This window comes from Neofelis nebulosa, chromosome 16 (genome assembly GCF_028018385.1).
Source record: "Neofelis nebulosa isolate mNeoNeb1 chromosome 16, mNeoNeb1.pri, whole genome shotgun sequence".
Taxonomy (NCBI): domain Eukaryota; kingdom Metazoa; phylum Chordata; class Mammalia; order Carnivora; family Felidae; genus Neofelis; species Neofelis nebulosa.
Genome location: NC_080797.1, coordinates 34,081,327 through 34,106,154, shown reverse-complemented (window position 1 = coordinate 34,106,154; position 24,828 = coordinate 34,081,327). Strand labels below are relative to the sequence as shown.

Genomic DNA, 24,828 nt, shown 5'->3' with positions numbered 1-24,828 from the left:
TTGCTTAAAATTTTTTAAAAATCTTAAAAAAAAAGTTGAGCATGGGGCACCTGGGTGGCTCAGTCTGTTGAGCGTCCAACTTCGGCTCAGGTCGTGATCTCAGGGTTCGTGGGTTCGAGCCCCATGTCAGGCTCTGTGCTGACAGCTTGGAGCCTGGAACCTGTTTCAGATTCTGTGTCTCCCTCTCTCCCTGCCCCTCCCTTGCTTGTGCTCTATCTCTATCTCTCAAAAATAAATAAAAAAAAAAAAAAAAAAAAAGTTGAGCAGAAAAAACTCCCACAGGTACTTAGCAGTTCATCTGTTCTTTTGTTGTTGTCAATGCCCTCCCTCCTCTTGGTTTGCCCTTTGTACTCTTCTGGGTTTTGTTTGGTTTGCAGTAGTGAATGTTTTACTTCCTGTGTAACTGTTTATCCAGCAAAACCCTTTGGTAAAAACCTGCTTTTATTTGGTTATGTGCTATGAAAACTAAAAAGAAAAAGAAATGGTGGAAAGATTTCAAAAGATGATGTGAACTAGTCCTCTGTCTTCCAGCAAATATTTCTTTATTCTGGCCTAAACAGATGGTTATCCAGAAAGTTGGGGTGTTTGTCAAATGATCTGAAAATCAAACATAGTTATTTTTCTTTTTCTAGTAGTTAAATGAGTTGACAGCTTGCCTTTTTTCCTTACTGTAAATTTTAAATTATAAAAGTATAATATACATGCCTATTATAAGAAGTAAAACAAGGGGCGCCTGGGTGGCGCAGTCGGTTAAGCGTCCGACTTCAGCCAGGTCACGATCTCGCGGTCCGTGAGTTCGAGCCCCGCGTCAGGCTCTGGGCTGATGGCTCGGAGCCTGGAGCCTGTTTCCGATTCTGTGTCTCCCTCTCTCTCTGCCCCTCCCCCGTTCATGCTCTGTCTCTCTCTGTCCCAAAAATTTAAAAAAAAAAAAAAAAAAAAAAATGTTGAAAAAAAAAAGAAGTAAAACAATCCAAACACATACTAAGAACAAGTTAATATCCCTCTATTCATTACTCTTCCATCCACTGTTCCCACCTCTGGGATGGGAATTATGTTTCCCAGCAGGATGTTATAGACAGTTCTCAATGAATAGATAAGGATCCAGGGTCATCCTTTTTAAATCTATAGATTGTCCACAGTATTTTGGTGTTGTCATACCATAATTTAACCATTTCTAATTGAAAGATTGTTTCTAGTTTTTTTTTTAATTGAGATATAATTGCCATATAACATTATATTAGTTCCAGGTATATACCATAATGACTCTAAATTTGTATATATTGCAAAATGATCACAATAAGTCTAGCTAACATCTGTCACCACGTGTAGTTAAAAAATTTTTTCTTGGGGCTCCTGGGTGGCTCAGTCGGCTAAGTGTCCGACTTCAGCTCAGGCCATGATCTCGCGGTTTGTGAGTTCGAGCCCCACGTCGGGCTCTGTGCTGACAGCTCAGAGCCTGGAGCCTCCTTCGGATTCTGTGTCTCCCTCTCTCTGCCCCTCCCCCGCTCATGCTCTGTCTCTTTCTGTCTGTCAAAAATAAATAAACATTAAAAAAAAAAATTTAGGGGCGCCTGGGTGGCGCAGTCGGTTAAGCGTCCGACTTCAGCCAGGTCACGATCTCGCGGTCCGTGAGTTCGAGCCCCGCGTCAGGCTCTGGGCCGATGGCTCGGAGCCTGGAGCCTGTTTCCGATTCTGTGTCTCCCTCTCTCTCTGCCCCTCCCCCGTTCATGCTCTGTCTCTCTGTCCCAAAAATAAATAAAAAAAAAAAAAAAACGTTGAAAAAAAAAAAAATTTAAAAAAAAAAAAAAATTTATAGGGGCGCCTGGGTGGCGCAGTCGGTTGAGCGTCCGACTTCAGCCAGGTCACGATCTCGCGGTCCGTGAGTTCGAGCCCCGCGTCGGGCTCTGGGCTGATGGCTCAGAGCCTGGAGCCTGTTTCCGCTTCTGTGTCTCCCTCTTTCTCTGCCCCTCCCCCGTTCATGCTCTGTCTCTCTCTGTCCCAAAAATAAAATTAAAAAAAAAAAAAAAAAAAAAAATTTATAAAAAAAAAATTTCTTATGATGAGAACTTCCTTAGCAACTTTCAAATATACGGCACATTATTAACAACTATATTCAGTATGCTGTACATTACATTCCCAGGACTTATTTATTTTATAACTGATAGTTTGTACCTTTTCACCAAGTTCACCCATTTTACTCACCTCCCACCCCCTGCCTCTGGCAACCACCGGTGTGCTATCTGTATCTGTGAGTTCATTGTTGTTATTTCACTTACTCAGTACCCTCAAGGTCAAAAGGGTTTGTTATTGTTGTTTTTCTTTTCACCATTATAAAATAAACTACAGGAGAGATCTCTTTGTGTATAACACTTAAGCACTGTTTTGTAGGATAAAGTTTTCCAAAGAAAGATTAATGAGTCACAAGGCATGTGATTTTAATTTTTGATAGATACTGCCAGGTGCTTTGCAGAACAATTTTAGCCAGTGCAGAAATATATGACAGTGCCCTGAATTTTTGACAACACTGGATGTTATGGCTTTAAAATTTTTTTCACCATTCTATTGAGATGACATCTCATTGCTTTAATTTGCATTGTTGTGACTAGCATTAAGGTTGAACATCTTTTCCTATACTTGTTAGTCACATTTGATCTCTCTTGAAAGAAATCTCCATACCTTTTTGCCTACATTTACCTGGATTGTTTATCATAATGATTAGCAGTTTTGCAGATGATTTTTGTGTATTGCTGATAATAACCCTTGGTTATGAGTTGCAAATATTTCCCGTCTATTCTTTGTCTTTTGACATGGTTTTCTTCTTTTATGCCATTTAAATGTTTAATTTTTTAAAGTTTTTTTAAATTTATTTTGGGAGAGAGCATAAGTGCACATGCGTGTGCCAACTGGGGAGGGACAGAGTGTCCTCAAAGAGAGAGAGAATCCCAGGCAGGCTCCGCACTGTCAGCATGGAGCCCAGTGCAGGGCTTGAACCCATGAACCATGAGATCACAACCTGAGCTGAAGTCAAGAGTCAGACGCTTAACTGGCTGAGCTACCCAGGCGCCCCTAAATGTTTAATTTTTATGTAGTGAAATATGCTCACCCTTTCTTTTAGGACTTATGGGTTTCTGTTACAATCTGCCTTTTTGATATGATGTATATACATTTCATTTGCAGGTAAAAGTTTCATTTGATCTGAACACTATTCAGATAAAATACCTGGATGAGGAAAATGAGGAGGTAAAGTATATGATGGTACCCATGGCCAGGTATCCAGAATAGGGATCTTATTTCTCAAGAATGATGGGGGATTGAAAAGTTCTGACTAATGTTTTCTCATTTGTGTAGTGGTTTAAATGTACTTGATAACTGCATGTTCTTAGCTTACTGTGGAATCTGAGATGGAGTTGAGAGATAAGGAGTAAACATTGAAGAAGGAAATTTGGGAGATAACTTTTAAAACTATATAGTCATATAGTTCAAATATATCATAACTTGCCATTTAGCTTATAATATAAAAATAATGACAAACCTTTATTGAGTGACTGCAATGTGTCAGACTAACAACACTACTATGTATTGGGTATTACATTATTATCTCTTTTTTTACCCATGAGGAAACTGAAGCCCAGAGAAGCCAAGTAACTTGCCCACAGGCACAAAATCTTGGAAATAGTAGAGTAGGGGTTTCTTCCATATACTCTGACTCCAGAGCCCAAGCTCTTAACCTCTATATTATGCTGCCTCTTAATGTACCTGAAATAAAGGAGGATACAGGAGTTAAGCAATAAAAGTCCTTAATTATTATTCACCATTAGTTCATGATACTGGAAAAGCTGAATCCCTAACCTGAGATTGTTCATTTTATCTGTGAGGCTGGTCCTAGTAACAGAAATGTTACAATGACAGGAGGTTTATAATTCCCTGTTGCTTTTGTCCTTTTACAGGTATCCATCAATAGTCAAGGTGAGTTCCTAAGAGAACCTGCTTAACTTTACTTAAAAGCCTTAATCTGGGGGTGCCTGGGTAGCTCAGTCAGTTGTGGAACCAACTCTTGATTTTGGCTCAGGTCTAGATCTCAGAGTTGTGGGATCAAACCCCTGACTGGGATTCTCTCTCTCCCTCTCCCTGACCCACACATGCATGCACATTCTCTTTCTCTCTCTCAAAAAAGAAATTTTCAAGCCTTAATCTGTTGATGGGTGTATGCATTTCCATTTACACTAAGATCTTGCTGCACTATTTATTTTAGACTCGAATTTAACATACAGTAAATTGACATCACACTCACTTGTCCATGGGCATTAGTTACATAGCAGATTTTTATTTTGTAGCAGTTTTTTGTATACACATTAGTGCCTTTGATTGGACCCTAAGGACAGCTTTAATGGAAGGTTCTCTTATGTTTAAGATGTTAATCTTTTGAAAATATGCCTCCCAGTTCAACACATACAACTCCATTCTCCCGATGTTGCCTTTGTCCCTGACTTGGTATATATGTTAATGTCAACTTACAAACAAGTGGTATCCCAGAGTGTATTTCTAAGATGGTTTGGTTGTTCAGAGCTTGGAGTTCATTTTCCCATAGGAACAATGTTGCATTTAAAGGCTAGGTCCCGGGGCGCCTGGGTGGCTCAGTCGGTTAAGCGGCTGACTTCGGCTCAGGTCATGATCTCTCGGTCCGTGAGTTCGAGCCCCGCGTCGGGCTCTGTGCTGACAGCTCAGAGCCTGGAGCCTGTTTCAGATTCTCTGTCTCCTCTCTCTGACCCTCCCCTGTTCGTGCTCTGTCTCTCCCTGTCTCAAAAACAAATAAAAAACGTTAAAAAAAAAAAAATAAAGGCTAGTTCCCTAGGCTAGCCCCCAAAAGCTTATTTTAACCAGCTGTAATGATAGAACAGGCATATATCATTTTATTGCATTTCGCTTTATTGTGCTTTGAAGATACTGCATCTTTTTTTTTTTTAACAAACTGAAGATTTGTGACAACCCTGAGTCACTTTTCCCAGCAGCATTTGGTCACTTTGTGTCTGTGTCACATTTTGGTAATTCTCGCAGTATTTGAAACATTTTCATTATTATTATATATAACGTGACAATCTGTGATCAGTGTTTATGACTTGGCTAAAATCTCAGATGATGGTTAGCATTTTTTAGCAATAAAGTATTTTTTAATTAAGGTATGTACTTTTTTTTTTTTTTTTTTAGATATAATGCTATTACACACTTAATAGATTGCAGATAGTGGAAACATAACTTTTATATGCACTGGGAAACCAAAAAATTGATTTGACTTACAATTTCCTGGTATTCGCTTTATTGCAGGAGTCTGGAACCAAACCTGCAATACATTTGAGGTCTGCCTGGGTTAACACTATCCATGAAGTCCCTTGTATCCCTAGTGGGAGGCAGCTGGGTTGAGGTTTTACAGCTGGAAGTCTCCAGTAGCAGAGAGAGGGAGAGAGATTTAAGAGGCAGAACTAATCTACATGTGGCTTTTATTTGCAATGGGACAGGAAGGGAGTTTGTCAGCAAAAAGGCAGTAGCTGTTCATGTATAAGGATTGTAAGCAAAAAATTCTTAAAAGAAAGGATTGGCTGTACTTAAATAGAATCTTTTGGGGTGGTGAAGAAATAACACAGTATATTTATTCTTTGTCTTTTTAGGAGAATATGAAGAAGCACTTAAGGTAATGGTTATTTCATCTTATTTGCAAATAATATTTGTTAACTAAAACTTGAACCTGAATGCCATTAGCCATGAGGGGAAACTAACAAAACACAACAAAAACAGATTTTCAGGGAGATTATGATTAGTAGGGCATATCACTCAGCAAAAGGCAGTTCCTGATATAAAGATATTTTTCCCTGTCATTGTTGATCTTGGTGTCACCATTGTAGGATTTAAAAATACAAGGAACTGTGTAGAATTATGCTTTCTGGTTCACATTTTTCATCTCCTTCCTTCACCTTTTGTTTTTGTTTTTGTTTTTTTAAGTAGGCTTCATGCCCAGCTTGGGGCTTGAACTCATGACCATGAGATCGAGTCAGATGCTCTACTGACTGAGCCAGCCAGGTGCCCCACCTTGTTTCCTATAGAATGTTATATATAAAGTGGGAGCATTTAAGGCATAAACTATCCACTTAACGATCTCTTGCTTGTCAATAATGAAATAGAGTGTTCCTCAAAGTCATATCTTTAAGGTGTGCCCAGCTGTCCTTTCATTACCACCTTTGTAATTAAGATTTTTCTTTAAAGTTTGACTATCCTCTGGACATCTGGGTGGCTCAGTTGGTTGAGCGTCCCAAATTTGGCTCAGGTCATGATCTCGCAGTCTGTGAGTTCAAGCCCCACATCGGGCTCTGTGCTGACAGCTCAGAGCCTGGAGGGTGCTTCAGGGTCTGTATCTCCCTCTCTCTCTCTCTCTCTCTCTCTCTCTCTCTCTCTCTGCTCCTCCCCTGCTTGCTCGCTCGCTCTCTCTCAAAAATAAACTTTAAAAAAAATTAAAGTTTACCATCCTTTATGAACTTCTAGTCCACAACAAAACTCTTTTCTATAATCACTTTTGGTCTAGGGAGGAAAGGGCAAGATTTTTTAAATTGGGAGCTGGATTTACCCTTTCTGTTGCCTGGTTAAAATTGCCATTGTGTTGGGGCGCCTGGGTGGCGCAGTCGGTTAAGCGTCCGACTTCAGCCAGGTCACGATCTCGCACTCCGTGAGTTCGAGCCCCGCGTCAGGCTCTGGGCTGATGGCTCGGAGCCTGGAGCCTGTTTCCGATTCTGTGTCTCCCTCTCTCTCTGCCCCTCCCCCGTTCATGCTCTGTCTCTCTCTGTCCCAAAAATAAATAAAAAACGTTGAAAAAAAAATTAAAAAAAAAAAAAATTGCCATTGTGGGTGCGACCTGATTCAACAGTTCAGCCAGTCTTCTTGGTTTTTACTCAGAAATCCTTATTTACCAGCCAGTCTCTTGGTTTTGGACATTCAGGCCCTTCCCTGGTTTCTCTTAGCTGAGCTGCTCATCTCTTAGTTATCTCATGCTTCATCATTTCCTTCTTCCCTAGTTTTCACGTGCTCTTCCTATTTCATCTTTGCTTTTAAGCTGTTGTAACGTGCTTTTCCCCACATTCTTTCACCCTTGTCCCACTGGCTTTTCTCTTTCCCTATTCTCAGAAGCTACAGTAGTTTCACTAAAAAAAAAAAAAAAAAGTCTTCTACAGGCTTCAAAACTTTTCTCTTTCCCACGATCACTGTTTACCTATGCAGTCAGAAATCTCAGACCTCAGGAGTCTAGATGTTGTATAAGCCTGCCCTGTCTCAGGAAGCAAGTTTTTATACGTTTTTGCATGGTACTATATGATAGTTAAGATCCCATGTTTATATTTTGACACATTTCATTATACTAACTTTTTGAACAATTTTGTCCACAGACTTTGCCATACGTTTTATCAAATGTCTCTTGGTTTATAGTCTAGAAGAAAGGCTGGCAGACCAGCCAGTGGGCCAGCCATATGTTTTTATAAATAAAGTTTTATTGGAACCCAGCCATGCCTATTACGTATTGTCTGTGGCTGCTTTTGTGCAGACTTGAGCAGAAACTGTATGGCCTGCAAGCCTCAAATATTTATTATGTGCCCTTTTAAGAAGATTTGCTGATTCCTGATCTTAAAATAATACCTGTCAAACTTTTTGGCCATAGAATGCTATTTTTATATGGAAGCTTGGGGCACCTGAGTGGCTCAGTCTGTTAAGCTTCTGACTCTGGATTTTGGCTCAGGAGATGATCTCATGGTTCGTGAGTTTGAGCCCTGAGTTCGGGCTCTGTGCTGGCAGTGAGGAGCCTACTTGTGATTCCCACCCACCCCTGCCCTTCCCCTGCCCACTCTCTTAAAATAAATCAGCTTTTAAAAAGTAAAATAAAGGGAAGCTTAAGATTGTTGTATAAAAATAGATAAAAGAACAGTTCATCAGGGGTGCCTGGGTGGCTCATTTGGTTGAGTGATCAATTCTTGGTTTTGGCTTGGGTCATGGTCTCACGCTTTGTGGGATTGAGCCCCGCGTCAGGCTCTATGCTAACAGTGCAGAACCAGCTTGGGATTCCCTCTCTCTGTGTCCTTCCCCTGTTTGTGTGCATGCACATGCTCGCTCTCTCTCTCTCTCTCTTAAATAAACATTAAAAAAAAAAAAGAAAAGTAGTTCTTCTTGTCACTGGGTGACAAGTGGGGAGAGCTACAAACTCATAGACTTAGCCCCTGATCTCTTCATGGACACTGGAGTACCTTCATAGGACCTCAAATGCTCCTTGAAGTAGTTTTCAAAATAGCATTTGTAAGAAGATGCTCTTCAAAAAGAGGTGACCACTCAAGTATGCTTTCCACAGTACTATTCTTAATGGAAAAGTAAGTGCTTAATTATAGCATTTGGCTTTAAGTTTCTTGGGTTCTGGTAGTCTGGGATTGACTTTTATGAAAAATTGAGATTAAAATCCATAAGTGGAATCCTACATGAAAACCAGTTATATAGAAAAGTTGTAACCCATTAATGAGAACATTTCACCTCACAAAGTGCTACATTAAATGTACTTTTGTGTTGGGGCGCCTGGGTGGCGCAGTCGGTTAAGCGTCCGACTTCAGCCAGGTCACGATCTCGCGGTCCGTGAGTTCGAGCCCCGCGTCAGGCTCTGGGCTGATGGCTCGGAGCCTGGAGCCTGTTTCCGATTCTGTGTCTCCCTCTCTCTCTGCCCCTCCCCCGTTCATGCTCTGTCTCTCTCTGTCCCAAAAATAAATAAAAAATGTTGAAAAAAATAAAAATAAAAAATAAATGTACTTTTGTGTTTTAGATAATAAAACCATTCCTAGGTAACATTTTGGTTAAAGAAACAGCAGGCTGACTAATAACATAGTATATGCCATTTGATTTAAGAAAATAAAGGTAAATGCTAATATTTTCAGCATAATTCACCCTACCTCTTCTGGTTAGATGTCTTTGGAATTTCATTTGGAAAAGGAGAATCACACGTTAACGTGTTTATTCCTAACATATGCTCTCAGATGGCGGTTAAGCAGGGAAACCTACTGCAGATGCAAGTCCATGAAAGCTCCCGGCTTGTCGAGGAAGCCCCACTCCCAGCCGTAGCAGAAAAACGACCAGTTGTGAGGGCAGGGAAGAAGCCACTGGCCCATTATTCTTCACTGGTGAGAGTCTTAGGATCAGACATGAAGACCCCAGAGGAGCCTACAGCCCAGGTATGAAGGGAATGGACCCGTCTCTACGGTTTTTCTAGCCTGAATGTCTTGTCCATAGTCTAACATTTGAGTTGCCCATCAACAATTTGGGAGTTGTGACAATCTCTGCCTGACTTTTTGAAACTGGTAACTGGTTACTTCTGGAGAAGGGGCAATAGGATGATATACGTTGTTTTCCTTTTATACTTCTTCATACTTTTTTTTTAACCATTTATATTATTTGACAAAAGAAGCCTCACATTACTACATTTCAGGAAAATTGTTATTTTTTTTTTAAGTAGGTTCCATGCCCAATGTGTGGCTTAAACTCATGACCCCAAGATCAAGAGTCCCATGGTCTACTGACTGAGTCATCCAGGCACCCCAGGAAAATTATTTTAAACAGGGGCACCTGGCTGGGTCAGTCAGTAGACCATGTGGCTCTTGATGTCAGGGTTGTGAGTTCAAGCCCCATTCCATGTTGGGTATAGAGATTACTTTAAAAAATGGGAATCTTTTTTAAAAAACAAAAAACAGTCTCCAAGATCTTGGGTTGTGTTTCCTTGCAGCGGCTCCCACTTGCTCCCCATAACACAGACCAGCCTCAAGACAAGCCCCCAGACTGGTTCACGAGCTACCTGGAGACAGTGAGTGTTCTCTCTGGGTTGGGTTTTAGCAGCAGTGTTGGCACAGGTGGAGTAGGGGAGAAATAGCAAACCAAACCCAAATGGCTGCTGCCTCTGGTGCAGGCGAATGAAGAGTGATAATGGTTCTGGTCAAGAAAGCTCCTCACTTCTACCATGATTGACTGGGAAAAGAGGGAGCCTACTTCTAAGGATGTAAGGGAAAGGAACTAGTCTCTGTGCTTGAGAAGGAAGAGGTTAGAAACTTACTCAGCAAAACAATTTCTTGGTGTCTTCTTTGAACCTGGTTAGCTGTGGAAGAGAATAGACCTTCTTTTGCTACATTTCTATTTGTTCAGTAGCTACTAGGTGTTTTATTATGTTCTTGTGCTATACCAGAGACAGTGAGGTGTGTGGTATAACTAAGGTTTTCCCCTCTTCTGCTCTGTATTCTAGTTCAGAGAACAGGTGGTCAAAGAAACAGTTGAGAAACTGGAACAGAAATTACATGAGAAGCTTGTCCTCCAGAACCCATCGTTGGGTTCCTGTCCCTCAGAGGTCTCCATGCCTATTTCAGAGGAAACACTGTTTCTGCCGGAAAACCAGTTCAACTGGCATATTGCTTGCAGCAGCTGCCAAAGAAGGATCTTTGGTGTGCGCTACCAGTGCAGGTAAACAGTAACTTGGCTATTAGAAGACCTTTGAGCAGGCCTTTCTGGCATCCTGGATAAGTAAAAGCAAATTGCACGTACTCTGTCTCTGAGCATCATGCATAGATAGCAGCTCTGGATTGGAAGTAAGCTATTCTCCACCCACAAGAAATACAATAACTATTTGAAGGGTAACTATTCAGATTGTTGTGTTCAGATGTACATTGAACTAACAAAACCAAAAACGATTAAAAAAAAAAAAAAAAATGACAGAGCCAGACAAACTTACATTCCCCAAAGCAAAATTATATCACCACGGATTATCTCCCTGTTGTTCCAGGTGCTTTCATATCTTGCTTCCTCTCATGGATTGTCTTTTGAAATGCATACATGTTAAGTCTCTTAATTCTCATTTTGTTAATAATGAAACGTGAGACATGGCATGGCCAGGTGACATGCTCAGGTTACTGCCTAGCTGGTAATACAGTCAGTATAGAAGTCTAGTCTCCTATCTCACCACCTCTGGTACTTCCCACTCGCCATGCTTTTCCCCACAGCCTATGCCCGTCCTACAATATCTGTGAAGATTGTGAATCAGGGCCATATGCCCATGACTCCAACCACATCCTGCTGAAGCTACGGAGACCTGTTGTGGGTTCTTCTGAAGCATTCTCTCACCCAAGGTTCTCTGCCCCTCGTCTTCCTGCTGCTCTGGAACAAGCCAGGTAAAACCATAAGGAAAGGAGGCTTGTTCTTTGATGGGAGTCTTGGTTCTGGTGATGGGACGTGAATCACAAAAATGCACAGTCTCCTTAGTTCCTATTCATTTCCAGTTGATGTGTGATGATGAGGACGATTACCCAAAGCTAATGAGACAGAAATGAAAACTATAGAAGTTAAACTAGAGGCTGGCACTGATGGAGGCTACAGATGGCTCAGAATAGCTTCAGGATTTGTGAGGATTTGACACTTTTCATTTGTTACCTCACAGGCTCCAGAAACAGGTTGACAAGAACTTTCTTAAAGCAGAAAAGCAAAGGTTGCGAGCCGAGAAGAAACAGAGAAAGGCAGAGGTCAAGGAACTCAAAAAGCAGCTTAAGCTCCACAGGAAGATTCACCTGTGGAGTTCCATCCACGGACTCCAGAGCCCCAGGTCCCCTTTGGGCCGACCCGAGAGCCTGCTGCAGTCAAACACCCTGATGTAAGCCCAGGGCCTGGGTGGGCACCAAGGTGGAGATCCAGCCTTCCAAAACCAGAACTTCAGCCAGGTTTTCTCTTATTTTTTGGCAGCCCCTAATAACACCCAAACTCTTAAAGCTTCCCATTCTCTAATCCTAGCATTCTTTTTTTTTTTTTTTTAAGTTTTATTTATTTTGAGATAGAGGGTGCAGGTTAGGGAAGGGCAGAGGGAAGGAGAGAGAATCCCAAGCAGGCTCCACACTGTCAGCACAGAGTCGGATACATGGCTTGAACACACCAACTGTGAGATCATGACCTGAGCCGAAGTCACACACTTAACCTACTGAGCCACCCAGGCGCCCCTGATCCTAGTATTCTTACAGGGTGGTTTGGTAGTCATTGTTGACACTTGCTTTGTTGCATTCTTCAGAAGGACAGCAACCAACAAGGTTCCAAACTGGCTGGTGTGACTTCTCTTCACTGGAGGCAGTTGGGATTTAAAGGACCTGACTCTCTAGTTCTTTTATTTATGGACCTTTATCCTCACCATAGTTTTTCAGCTCAGGAGTCACATCTGTCTTGTTTTTCAAATATTTTTAGAGGCACCTGATTGGTTGGGCATCCAACTCTTGACTTCCGCTCAGGTTGTGATCTCACTGCTTTGGAATCGAGCCCCAAGTCAGGCTCTGTGCTGACAGCACTGAGCTTGCTCGGGATTCTCTCTCTCCCTGTCTCTCTTCCCCTTCTCCGCTCATGCACACATGTGCGTGCTCACTCCCTCTCTCAAATAAATAAACTTTTTTAAAAATTATAGTTTTTTTAAAGATTTTTTTCAAGTAACATCTGTACCCAGCATAAGGCTCAAACTCACAATCCCAAGATCAAGGGTCGCATGCTCTTCCAACTGAGCCAGCCAGGTGCCCGTAAAGATCTTATTTTTAAGTAGTCTGTGTACCCAGTGTGGGGCTCGAACCTACCACCCTGGGATCAAGAGTGTCCCATATTCCACCAGCTGAGCGCCCCCTATTATTTTTAAGGCAAACGAAGAGTGACTGTCAGCCTCTTAAATCACGGTGCTAGATATTCAGAAGCCATCATACCCAACACAAGTGATTACTATCTGAATTTCTGTTCAGGCTCCCTTTGCAGCCCTGTGCCCCAGTTATGCCAACCCTCAGTGCAGCGTTTGTGGATGAGAATTTGCCTGATGGGACTCACCTTCAGCCAGGAACCAAGTTTATCAAACACTGGAGGATGAAAAATACAGGAAACGTCAAGTGGAATGGAGACACAAAGGTATTTTTTTTTCCCCACCCAGAATGTGAAGATGTGATTAGAAGTGACAGTGCTCAGTTTACAAGCTTGCTTTCCCTTGTCACTGCTCTTTTCAGCTCAAGTTCATGTGGGGAAACCTAACTTTGGCTTCTACAGAAAAGAAAGATGTTCTGGTTCCCTGCCTAAAGGCCGGCCATGTGGGTGTTGTGTCCGTGGAGTTCATCGCCCCAGCCTTGGAGGGAACGTACACTTCCCATTGGCGTCTTTCTCACAAAGGCCAGCAGTTTGGGCCTCGGGTCTGGTGCAGTATCATAGTGGATCCTTTCCCCTCCACAGAGAGCCCTGAGAACATTGAAAAGGGCATGATTAACTCAAGCAAAGCTGATGAGCTCACTTGCCAGCAAGAGGTGAGTATTGGAAGGGTAAACTAAAGCTAAAACAGCCCACACACAGCTGGTTGTTCCTCCAGACATCTGGAAAACATAGCTCCTCCCCCTCCCCCCAGCACATTAGTAAGCTTTTATTAGGCCTAGTCCTCAGGGGCTTTCTTTGCATGTCCTTAGGATCTTGGTGCAGGCATCCCTCAGTGCTTTTGTATCTCTTTGTAATGATGTTTGGCCAGCCTCTTTGCTGCAGGAGGGAAGGTAGGGCTGGCTGGCCTGTTGAACTGCTGGACTGATGGCTTTGCTCCTTAACCCTTACCTCTCCTGAATATCCATGTGTGTGTTCTGTAAATACTAATGAAGTCTTGCTCTTTTTTTTAGTTGGTGCAGTTTTTTTAAGCAACTTCCATTTTTATTAGTGTGTTACTAGTTTTTAGAGCATTTTACTGCTTAGATTTAGTTAACCAAGTTAATTTCCTGCTTTTGACTGTCGTCAACTATGGTTAACCTGACTTGTCGTTAAAGGAAGTTAGGTGAAGGGGATTATTATTTTTACAACTTTTCTGTAAGTCTAAAATTACATCAGAACAAGTTTTAAAACATGTAGAGGTGCAGCAGTGTTTTGGTTTTTAGGGAGGCAGCTGCCACCTTACCTTTTGAGGTCAGTTGAGGGCCTGACATTTGTCCCAATGGTTTTGTCTGTGTAGGAAGCTTTTCTTCTGGCTAAAGAAGACATTCAGCTTGATGAAGTAACTGAGCAGTCACAAGGCACAGGAACCTGCATCCCACAGAAGACAAAAAATGTTGCCAGTGAGAGGGAGCTTTACATCCCCTCCGTGGATCTACTGACTGCCCAGGTGGGAGACTGAACACTTTGGGGGGCAAAGGACAAGGCAGTGGAGAAAGAGGCCTTACCCCCTTGAGAAGGTGGTATAGCCACAGGCAGTGCCCAGCAAGTTAGTCAGATGCCCACTTCGATCCATTCAGATGCAGAGTGGGAAGGAGGTCACCTGTGGAAGGAGGCCTCTGAACTAAATGTTTCCTCTCTGAGTTGGTAACTCGTGTGCTTCCCCACAGCTTCCCTTCAGTTGTCTCTTCACTTCTGCTTCTCTAGTTCATTTTCACCCCCACTGCATTTTCTCTCTCTCCTGCCACTTGGTTATTTGAACACCTAGTTCCCATTTCGCTCTCCTTGATTTCACTTGACTGAGGTGAGGCATGAATTTGAACAGAATCCAGGAAGGTGTGATGCTCAGTGGCCTACACATCCCAGCAGGACAAAACATGACTCCAGCCTCCATGGCAAGTAGCCTAACATTGCCCTTTTTTCCTCCAGGACCTGCTGTCCTTTGAACTGTTGGATATAAACATTGTCCAAGAGTTGGAAAGAGTGCCCCACAATACTCCTGTGGGTAAGAATGTCATTCAACCCATATTGTTTATTTTATTAACGGACACAAAAGTGTTATACCCTAGACTCTGATAGGTAGTATCTTATTCTGAGAAAATAGAGGACAAGGATTTCTCCCACCGTATGACAGTAAAATTGCACCCATGCATCACGTCCCTTCTTTTTTCTGTTGTCTGTCAGAGTCAACAATACATGGTGGTGTAAGACTTCCCCACGATAAAGGGACCCTTGGGGCGCTTGGCTTCCCAGTTGGTGGAGCGTGAGGCTCTTGGTCTTGAGGTTGTGAGTTTGAGGCCCACACTGGGTGTAGAGATCACTTAAAAATGAAATCCTTAAGAAGTGGGGTGGGGGAGCCCTCTTCTCCATTTTTCTGTAAACACTATGTCCTTTTTTCCCTTTACATTCCTGGTTCTGTGTCTTGGCCGTGGTTTTTAAGGCCAGATGACTGATCTTTCCTGCATTCGTTGATCTGAGATACTTCCACACCTGATGGTCTGGAGAATTTTCTTTACAACAGGCCTTGAAGCATACTTAGGTTTGTTTTAGCCCTGCAGGAGGCAAGAAGCCTGTGAGCCGCTGCTTCTGAACCCTGTTTACGATGTGATGCTTTTTCTTGGTTGATGATTCTTCTGTCTTCATTCTGCAGATATGACTCCCTGCATGTCTCCTCTGCCGCATGACAATCCTTTAATAGAGAAGCCAGGCTTGGGGCAGATACAGGAAGAGAGCGAAGGGGCAGGATTTAAAGCACTTCCTGGTAGGGACTTCAATATTTGTAAAGTTTTTGCATTATCCCCTTCCATATTATACCGTTTTCATACATACTCCTCCTAACCTTCATATGGCACAGATAGTCAAGGCTGTTCCTTGGCATGGTATCAGCATGGGAACATGAATGGAAGAAGCTCCTCCACACCAAGTGCAGACAAGCTTTGTGTCTTTCAGATCCCACAGCATCAGTTAGGAGGAAGTCTGAGAACATTTCCTCAGTGGAGGAAGCAGAAGATGACCTGAGTGGGACCCAGTTCGTGTGTGAGACTGTAATCCGATCCCTTACCTTGGATGCTGCCCCAGATCACAAACCACCTTGCAGACAGAAATCCCCACACAGTGAGTGTCCCTGGGTTCCTCCACCTAGCAGGGTGGTGCTTGAATTATGGATGCCTGACCAGAGTAGAAAGAAGTGCTCTTCTTCACTGAGAGTGGAGGTTAGGTGATCTTTGTTAGACTTCAGGTCATGGTTGTTTCTTTAGACTCCACACACTCTACCTGACCATTTTAATTGTAGCCTCAAGAGCAAAGCAACCACCATAACACATTTTCACACTTTCTCGGGGGCAGAATTACAGCTGTACGATTCAGAGGAACAACAGCAACTTGTGCTGCCTGGATTCTGCTGTGAGGAGTCTTCCTGTAAGTTGACAGAGCTCTTCAGCAGAGATCTCCATTGGCAGCTGAGTTTTGTCATTTCTCCCAGGACACAGTCCAGGAAATAGCGTGCAGAAGCTGGGGTACCAAACTAAGTTTCGCGAGGTTATATTCTGTCGTAATCCACTTTCTTCACAACAGATACTTCTAGATCAGATATGTAGAGGGGTGCCTGGGTGGCGCAGTCGGTTGAGCGTCCGACTTCGGCCAGGTCACGATCTCGCGGTCCGTGAGTTCGAGCCCTGCGTCAGGCTCTGGGCTGATGGCTCGGAGCCTGGAGCCTGTTTCCGATTCTGTGTCTCCCTCTCTCTCTGCCCCTCCCCCGTTCATGCTCTGTCTCTCTCTGTCCCAAAAATAAATTTAAAAAACGTTGAAAAAAAAAAAATTTAAAAAAAAAAAAAAAAAGATATGTAGAGCCCATACTGTGTATTTCAAGAACTATCCAAAAATTCGAATTCTAGTGCATCAAAATAATGTGGGAAAATCTCATTTGTTATAATGAAATTTAACCTATACCTTTAAATATTTTTTGTCTCACTTTTGTTTAAAATACACACAGGCGCGCGAGTGCGCATGCACACATATGCACACACGCACACACACACGGAGGTGGGCGGGGGATGTGGTAAGTAGGTGATGGGTATTGAGGGCACATGTTGTGTTGAGCATTGGGTGTTATATGTAAGTGATGATTCACTAAATTCTACTCCTGAAACCAATATTACACTGTAAGCTAACTAATAAAAGTAAAGTAAAAGCTGAAACTAAATAAATGGAAATAAAATATGTAACACATTTATTTCACCCACATACACTTATATACGAATGCATAACAAAAACATCCGAAAGGACTTACACCAAAAGGTTCACAGTAGTTATCTCTGATAGGATTATAGGTGTCTTTTTTGCCCCTCATCCATGTTTTGCCAGTTTTCTACCATGACTACCCATTACTTTGCAAAGAAAAGGAGGAAAGTAGACATACAGTCCGGCAGCACTCACCACCTACCATTTGCTATTGTTCTAGCACTGTTAGCGAGTATATCAGTTTTGATATGTTTCTAAAATTCATGGTGCTTCTCGGAAGCTTTGGTGTTTCTACATACCTTGTTGTTATAAGGTTAAGTTCTTCCTGGCTTTGTACGGGCTTCAGACTTAGAATGTGGCCATAGCTGAGGTTCTAGCAGCAGCCCTTCCCTCTGGTTCGTCTCCATCCTCTGGCTTTCACGACTGTAGCTCATGACCCACAAAAGACTTTATCAGGTAAGGACAGCACCAGAGGCTGCTTTTAGCTGTAGCTGAACATTGATTGCTTTCATCCTTTAGTGAAATTTCCCTCCCCTGAAGAGGGACCACTTGGAGTTGAGCAGGAGGAGGTTGTCCATATTGCTGAAGAAGCTGTTGTGGAGGAGGAAGCTATTGTGGAGGAGGAAGTGGAAGAGGAGGAGGAGGAAGAGGAAGAGGATGATGAGCTCAAAGATGAAGTTCAGAGTCAGTCCTCTACTTCTTCAGAGGATTACATCATCATCCTGCCTGAGTGCTTCGACACCAGCCGCCCCCTGGGGGACTCCATGTACAGCTCTGCACTCTCACAGCCAGGCCTAGAGCGCGGGGCTGAAGGTGAACCTGGGGTTGAGGCTGGGGAGAGAGTCGCTGGAGGGGAGAACCAGCCGCAGGGACAGAGCATCAACGACATCCTCATGACCTCACAGACTCTGGACACCGTGCCCCTAACCCCAGAGGTGGTGGGGCCTCCACCACAGCTGCCCAGGTACCATCCACAACCCCCCTCAGCTCGTCTGTTCTTCACAGGCAGAGTAGAGAGGAAAGGACTCGATCTCAAAACCTATTTTTTTGTCAGCATGGGAAGAGACTATTTCCCATAAAAGTCTGAATTTAGATGAATAAAAGTTGTATTTCCCAGAATTTGTGGATTCTGGATTTAAAGAAACGCTTGTTTTAGTTCATCTTAATTATCGGAGTACAGTCTATTTATGTTCTGGTCGTTGAGAGCCAGTTTTTAAACACAAACATCCCTGGATCTTCTTCGCCGTTCTGTTGACTCATGGGTAAAGGCACTCAAAACTTATTTTCATGTTAACCCAAACAAAGTAGTAGAAAGCTTAATCTGTTATGGAAAAAATACACTCCAAAATCAGAAAACAATTATTTTTAATTATTTACTGATCTATCTGTCCTTGCTCTGTCACAGTAATGGAAGATGGTGGAGCCTTGACTGTAATTGAAACCACTCTCTCAGGGAGCCAGACATTTCCCCTTATCACTACCAATTGATGTAGGGGGGAGTGACCTGACTGAAGCTGATCTTTCTAGCTTGACTATGGCTAAAGAGGAAAAGCAGAAGTAGAATGAGCCCTTTCTACCTGATCCCTAAATTCAGACATGAGATCTGGATCAGAGATGTGAAGCCTCTGTAGAGAATCAGTCACTTCTGTGCCATGTTGACTGTTTCCACCGTTCCCATAGGTGCCTTTTCAACTGACTTTCAATATTGTGTCTTTCTGAAAGGATCCCTTCTTGTGCACAGCATGATGGTTCCCCAGGAGTGGATTTACCAGTCACCATACCAGAAGCTTGTTCAGTCCCTGATCAGATCAGAGGAGGTAATGACCAGCCTAAGCTTTATATCCTTTTCTGTGCTCCTTTCTAATGAAACCAGGTATAAAGGGGCACTGTGTCTCCATGACTCTTGGCATTATTTGGAAACTTGCCCTTTCTTTCTCTCTGTGCCCCTCCCTCATACTGTTTTCTATTCTCTAGTAAATATTCTTAACATTTACGAAGTGAGACCTTACAGAGGTGGGCATTGTGCTGCAGTGGGAAGAACACAGGCTGTGGAACTAGACCAGTCTAGATTCCAGGCCCAGCTCCACCTTTCCTCACTGTGTGACCTTGCAGCAGGTCAGCACGTTCATACCACCTGCGAGGTTGTTTTCTTGTCTCCAAAATAAGGAGAATAGCATCTTGAAGTTGCTAGTAGACCTTCAAAGTCACATCCCACTCCACCTCAAAAAAACGAAACTTAAGGAACTGAAAAAGTAATAAATGGACGTGATAGGATTATAGAATTTTTCTGATTCAATAAATAATCACCTTGTATTACATTCTGGACAGTTCCCTGTTATCACTTAAAACCACCTGCAAAATTTCCCAAATAGTTAAAAAACAAACAAACAAACAAATAAATAAATGCTGTGATCAGATTGCTGCCTGCCTCTCAAAAATAGCTTCACTATGAGTTAAGAAACACTAGGCACTTGTGGATGCTACATCTAACCAATAGCTCTTTTGCTTTTAGAGCCCAGAGGCTCATCAGGAATTGTAAACAGCAGACAGAAGAGCTATGACCACTCAAGGTAACTGGACCTTGTGCAGCCTCTTCTTCAGAAGCAGGTGGATATCCTAGTATTGCTTCTGCTTAAACAAGCCTCTCACAGCATGTGCCACCTCCAGAGAGCAGAGGAGAGCCGTCACTCCTTATTTCTCCTGAAGCTTGTGAGCAACATTGAACAGAGGGCTAAAGTTACATTTCAGAGTGTTCACATTTCAGACCAGTACCCTCAAGTTCAACTCATCCTTAGTACCAGAGGAGAAGGCAGAAAAATCAAGCCCACTGTGCATCTTAGTAACAGTTTCTTAGACCTACCTGCCTCTCTGCTCCCAATCGGCTCAGAGCAATGGCAAGCTGGGCTCCTCCCTACAGTACCCAGAAAAGCACGTTGCCTTTGGAGGTGTTTCCTCTGAAACCACCTCCATTTTGTGCAGACAGACTGCCAATACTCTTCTGTGCTCTTGACCATGTAATTTTCAGCTGGGACAGAAAGCTGGTATACTAACCAGAAGGGTGCATTTTCTGCACAGCCTTATCTTGCAGCAGTAGAACTAGGCTCTACTACATCAAACCAAGATTTTGTAGGTATAAAACTAATAGGAAAGTGATCACATCCTCTTTTTACATCTGACTTTTTTTCTCAAGGAAATCCATTTTCTTTCAAGGATTAGAGCCCAGATTATCTTGTAGGAAGATAATAGTTTGTGATTTTTTAGGGAGATGATTTGGTTTTCCTCTCCAGACACCACCACCATGGGAGCAGCATTGCTGGAGGATTGGTGAAGGGGGCTTTGTCTGTTGCTGCTTCTGCATACAAGGCCTTGTTTGCTGGGCCACCAGTCACTGCCCAGGTCAGTGTATGTTTTATTTTCCTGTAGCAAAGCCAAGTCCCCAGTGAAAATGATGCTGCCTGCCACTTTCAAGCTATATGACTTTAGCCAAGTTACTTAAGGGATGAAAGGGAAAAGGTCTAGTGTTTGTTGAGGACCTATCGTGTGGGGAGCTCTTCCGAGTACCAGCACTACAAGGTGAAAAAGACACCAGTCCCTGCCCAAAGACAGGAAAACAAGCAAGGTACACAGACTTCTGCAGTGCAGTGCAAGATCCTATGCCCATGTTCTTGGATGGAACATCTCGGCCTGCTGTGGGCCCTTGCATGGGGCCAGAGAAGGCTTCCTGGTAGATGGTGCCTGAATTGAGTCCTTAAGGACAAAATAAGTATTTGCCAGGAAAGAAGAATAGAAAGAGCATTGCAGACAGAGCCTAGCCAGTAAGAAGACTTGTAAATGTGACTCTGAATTGTGAATTTGGTCTGGGAAGAGTAAGAAGAGACCAACTTATGTAGGTGAGGTGCTCTGTTAAGTGGTTTGGGTGTTACTTTAAGGCTAATGGGAGGAGCCAGTGAATGGGTTTTAGGGAAGTAATTAGCATCAGATTTGTACCTAGTGAGAGAACTCCAGTATTGTGTGGAGGTTGGGGGAGACCTAAAGAAGTCGATTTGAGGGTCTTCTGGGTGGCTCAGTTAAATGTCCAACTGGATTTCAGTTCGGGTCATGATCTCATGGTCTGTAAGATTGATCCCCGTATAGGGCTGCAAGCTGACAGCACAGAACCTGCTTGGGATTCTCTCCCCCCTCCCCCCATTCCTCCCTTGCTCACGCTCTCTGTCAAAATAAATGAATAAACTTAAAAAAAAAAATCCATTTGAGATGGAAAAGGGGTAAAAGAAATGGCAGAACTTGGAGACCATGATTAAAAGGCTAGAAAGAAGTCAAAGAGGAATCCCATATTTCTGGCTTCAGGCAATCAATAGAACCATTTGTTAGGATGTGCAGGAATAAGGATATATTTGGGCAGGGGAAGAAGAAAATTAGGTACATTTTGGAAGGTGTGGAATTTGAGGCATGTCCAGGTAAAGTTACCCAGAGTGCAGTTGGGCCCGTGCATGTGGCTCACAGAGGAGAGATTTGGCCTGGAGGTAAAGTTATTCGTACAGGTTATAACAGAAGCCATGTGATTGGGTGAGAGTTTCCAGGAAAAAGGGGTGTAAAGTAGGAAGCAGCCTTTAAGGACCCTGGAAAGGAGTGCCCTGCAAAGAAGACAGAGAACTAGGAGGAAAATGAGAGTCTGTGCTGGGCCTCGGGGAAGGGAGCTTTAATGAGGACCTCGTGGTCAATGCTGCAGAGAACAGGGAGGGAGTGGAGAGGACTTGGAGAGTGCAAGTACACCTCATTTTCAAGTAGCTGGACCACAAAGTGGGAAAGAGTGAAAGCAAGGATGCATAAGGCAGAGGGAGAGGTTTCTACAGTTGGGTGAGCCAGTAGTAAAGGCGGTTAACAGTCAAGATGAGAGAGGATAAGAGGCACCTGGCTGGCTCAGTCAGTTGGATGTCTGGCTCTTGATTTCGGCTCAGGTCATGATTCCAGGGTCACGGGATCGAGCCCCGCGTCGGGCTCCTTGCTGAGTGTGGAGCCTGCTTGGGATTTTTCTCTTGCTCCCTCTTCTCCGTGCACACTTTTTCTCTAAAGACAAAATAATAATGAAAAGATGAGAGAGGATAATTCATAGAGATTTCAGAGATGGTGAGAGGTGATGAGATAGCAAGCAAAGTACCTGTGGAAGGATTAACCTGAAAGGAGGTTGGATAATTTATTTTGAAATAAAAGGGAAGGAAGGGAACAGTTGAGTTAGGTGTAGAGAGAAATGCCAGAGACTGTGCTCAACATGCTTATACACTCTCTTCTGAATCCTCTCAGCAACCCTGCAAAATAGGAGGTATTTTATATCTCCATTTTCATACATAATAGAATTAATTGGTAGTCAACACAGTTGGTAAGTAAATGATGAGAGAGTGATCCGAAGTGTTGGATTTAAGAAGGTTATGTGTCCACCATAGAGCTTGACCTAAATAGGGAGAGGTAAATGAATATTAGTTTCCTCTCTTCTGGATTGCTTCTGTTCTTTAAAAAGAAAAAGGAGAAAAATGCCAAGAAAGTCACCCAAAATGTAATTTCCCAAGCAGTTTTTTGTTCAGCTCCTTTGTATTTCTGACCAAACCCTCTTCCAATAGTGGTCTTGGCTCCTGCTTATACTTGCCCCATCACCACAGTTACCTTTTATCTTCACAGTGTTTCCAGTGTTTGCATCTCTTGCTTCATCAGGTCAAAGGATGCTTCCTTCGGGAAGCCCCCTCCGAAGCATCCTCCTCCTGGTTCTGAGGACAGTTCATTAGTTGCTTGGTTTTGGGTACAAACATACTGAATCTAGAGCAGGGCATTCCCAGTCCTCCCTCAGAAGGTCCATTAGTGTCAGGTGGATAGGAACACCATACCCTTGCATTGAATTTCCTAATATTTTAAACAAATCTGGAAAGATTCGTATGATTTACAAGATAATAACAATTTACAAGACCCATAAATGATACAGAAAATGTTCTTCTTTTCTTGACTCTACACAGCCAATAGTTTCTGAAGATCAGACAGCAGCCCTGATGGCCCATCTCTTTGAAATGGGATTCTGTGACAGGCAGCTGAACCTAAGGCTGCTGAAGAAACACAATTACAACATCCTGCAGGTTGTGACAGAACTGCTTCAGGTCAACAACAATGACTGGTACAGCCACCGCTACTGAGGAGTGACCCTGTATTAAATAACTGCCTGCTGCTCAGAGATAATCTTTATTCTGTCCTTGGGGCATGGGGGAGAAGCCCTTGCTTATTTTTTAATCCGATGAATCTATATAGACCCCATTATTGAGTTATCAAGACAGCACCTGCATTACAGTATTTTTTGGAGCAAATGAAAGACCAGGACTTAAACAGAGACATTGAGTTGTAGGAAAACGGTTTTTCAGTTGAGTTGGATAAAGCTCCTCTCTCCATTTTAGTGTATTGAAGAGTATAACTTGAACTTTCTATAGTACCGTTTTTCTTTCTGCTTGTATTGAAGTTGAGTATTTTTCTTTGGTTAAATGTGGATGTTTCTATGGGGATATCTGTTGGCAGTTTTTAAAAGAAATTAACCTTGGAAGTTGTTTTCAAGAACTCTTAACAATTTTTCTAGCCTACCCCAAGCCTCATAGCTGTACGGGATTGAAATGACACCCAGAGCCCCAAAGGAATGTTGTTACTCTTCCTTTCTCCAGGACAAAGTCCTTTCCCTTGCAACACTGTGTAATGGACCGCTGTTGTCTAAAGACCCCACTGGTACATTCAAGATAATCCACCTTCAGGGTCTCTGCACTTCAGTGAAAGGAGGAGGGAGTGTGCTCATTAACCCACCAGCACCTGTTGAGCAGTATTTACTGTAGTAATTTTGCATACATTTTTCTTTATTTAAGGGAACAAATTTAAGTCGGTCGTGTGGAATATTTTGCTAATCCTATAAGGGAGGAGAAAACTTCTATTAAAGGGAAAATAAATGTAACGGTTACCTTTTTTCTTAATGTCAAGGCAGATGTTATTTACAGTCAAGTGAGGGGAGATAGAAACATGAAAGGCAGGGCCCTACATTAATCTGTAAAGTTAGTTCAGGGGCGGGCAAATGTGTGTGTGAGGCATTAGAGATCCTGACGACTTCCTGAATGTTTGAAATCTGCTCAAAGGTATCTAGAACGAGGCGGCTGTTTTGCAAAACTTGGATGGGGGCAAATTCTGAAAAAGTTTTGGTTTAACCCCAAAATGAATGAAAAAGCTTGCTGCCTGCGGCCCAGGTCCTCATTCTGTTTACAGAAAGGAGTCTTTGGTACAATCGGTGAAAAAAAAAAAGGTAACAGAAAACACTAAAAGCTAGTATTCATGAAAATGACTTCCAGAAAAGGACCCTCATCCAGGAGGAGGAAGGGTAGTAAACTAGTATTATTTAACCTGGTTGGTATTTATAATGAATGGTAATGTTAATTAATCAGCCATCACGATGTTTATTTACAGTATAATTCTTGACCTATTAAATAAACCAAAATTCAGACTGCAAGCCAGCCAAGCTGTTCATTATTTAAAACGTTTTTATCCGGGCTTCTGGGTAGAGGCTGAGCTGCAGGGTGCGTGTAATTAATTGGGTTGATATCGGGCGAGACCTGTTCTGACCTCCTGAGTCATACTGTAGGGGTGCAGGAGGACCTTGGGGTCCAGTCGTCCGTCCAGTTGTACATAACCGCTTAAAAAATGGTGGAATAAACGTTCTTTGAAAGGCCTACCTGGACTGACTGGTACTTGCGAAAGCAGCGTCCGAGATGCGTGGCGATCTTTGAAGAGCTGAGCGCTTCTCTGGCAGCTGAGTAGGGAGGGGGCGGGCCCCTGCGGGGTGGGGCG

At 42.9% G+C, this 24,828-nt stretch overlaps 1 protein-coding gene and 1 long non-coding RNA gene across 8 annotated transcripts in view; one reads left to right on the top strand and one right to left on the bottom strand.

Annotated features, from left to right (window-relative positions):
- Positions 1-24,712, top strand: part of NBR1 (NBR1 autophagy cargo receptor) — a 29,482-nt gene extending 4,770 nt beyond the window's left edge. For 4 of the 7 annotated variants that reach the window (XM_058702637.1, XM_058702636.1, XM_058702635.1 and 1 more), the window contains exons 3-21: positions 3,178-3,240; positions 3,948-3,966; positions 5,664-5,686; positions 9,045-9,239; positions 9,788-9,865; positions 10,298-10,512; positions 11,049-11,216; positions 11,483-11,692; positions 12,807-12,966; positions 13,062-13,352; positions 14,036-14,185; positions 14,665-14,740; positions 15,386-15,496; positions 15,685-15,849; positions 17,494-17,938; positions 18,697-18,791; positions 19,472-19,544; positions 20,262-20,370; positions 22,977-24,712. In XM_058702637.1, coding sequence (XP_058558620.1) covers positions 3,178-3,240; positions 3,948-3,966; positions 5,664-5,686; positions 9,045-9,239; positions 9,788-9,865; positions 10,298-10,512; positions 11,049-11,216; positions 11,483-11,692; positions 12,807-12,966; positions 13,062-13,352; positions 14,036-14,185; positions 14,665-14,740; positions 15,386-15,496; positions 15,685-15,849; positions 17,494-17,938; positions 18,697-18,791; positions 19,472-19,544; positions 20,262-20,370; positions 22,977-23,150 — 2,820 coding nt within the window. In that variant the 3' untranslated portion in view covers positions 23,151-24,712. Of the gene's footprint in view, positions 1-3,177; positions 3,241-3,947; positions 3,967-5,663; positions 5,687-9,044; positions 9,240-9,787; positions 9,866-10,297; positions 10,513-11,048; positions 11,217-11,482; positions 11,693-12,806; positions 12,967-13,061; positions 13,353-14,035; positions 14,186-14,664; positions 14,741-15,385; positions 15,497-15,684; positions 15,850-17,493; positions 17,939-18,696; positions 18,792-19,471; positions 19,582-20,261; positions 20,371-22,976 lie in introns of those variants that run through there. The other 3 variants (XM_058702639.1, XM_058702641.1, XM_058702640.1) reach the window with 3 other exon arrangements.
- On the bottom strand, positions 22,003-24,824 carry LOC131496907 (uncharacterized). Its single transcript, XR_009254694.1, has 2 exons — positions 24,714-24,824; positions 22,003-22,041 (listed from the first exon to the last, which is right to left on the bottom strand). It is a non-coding gene; the product is annotated as an uncharacterized LOC131496907 (long non-coding RNA).
- Between the last annotated feature and the right edge of the window lie 4 nt (positions 24,825-24,828).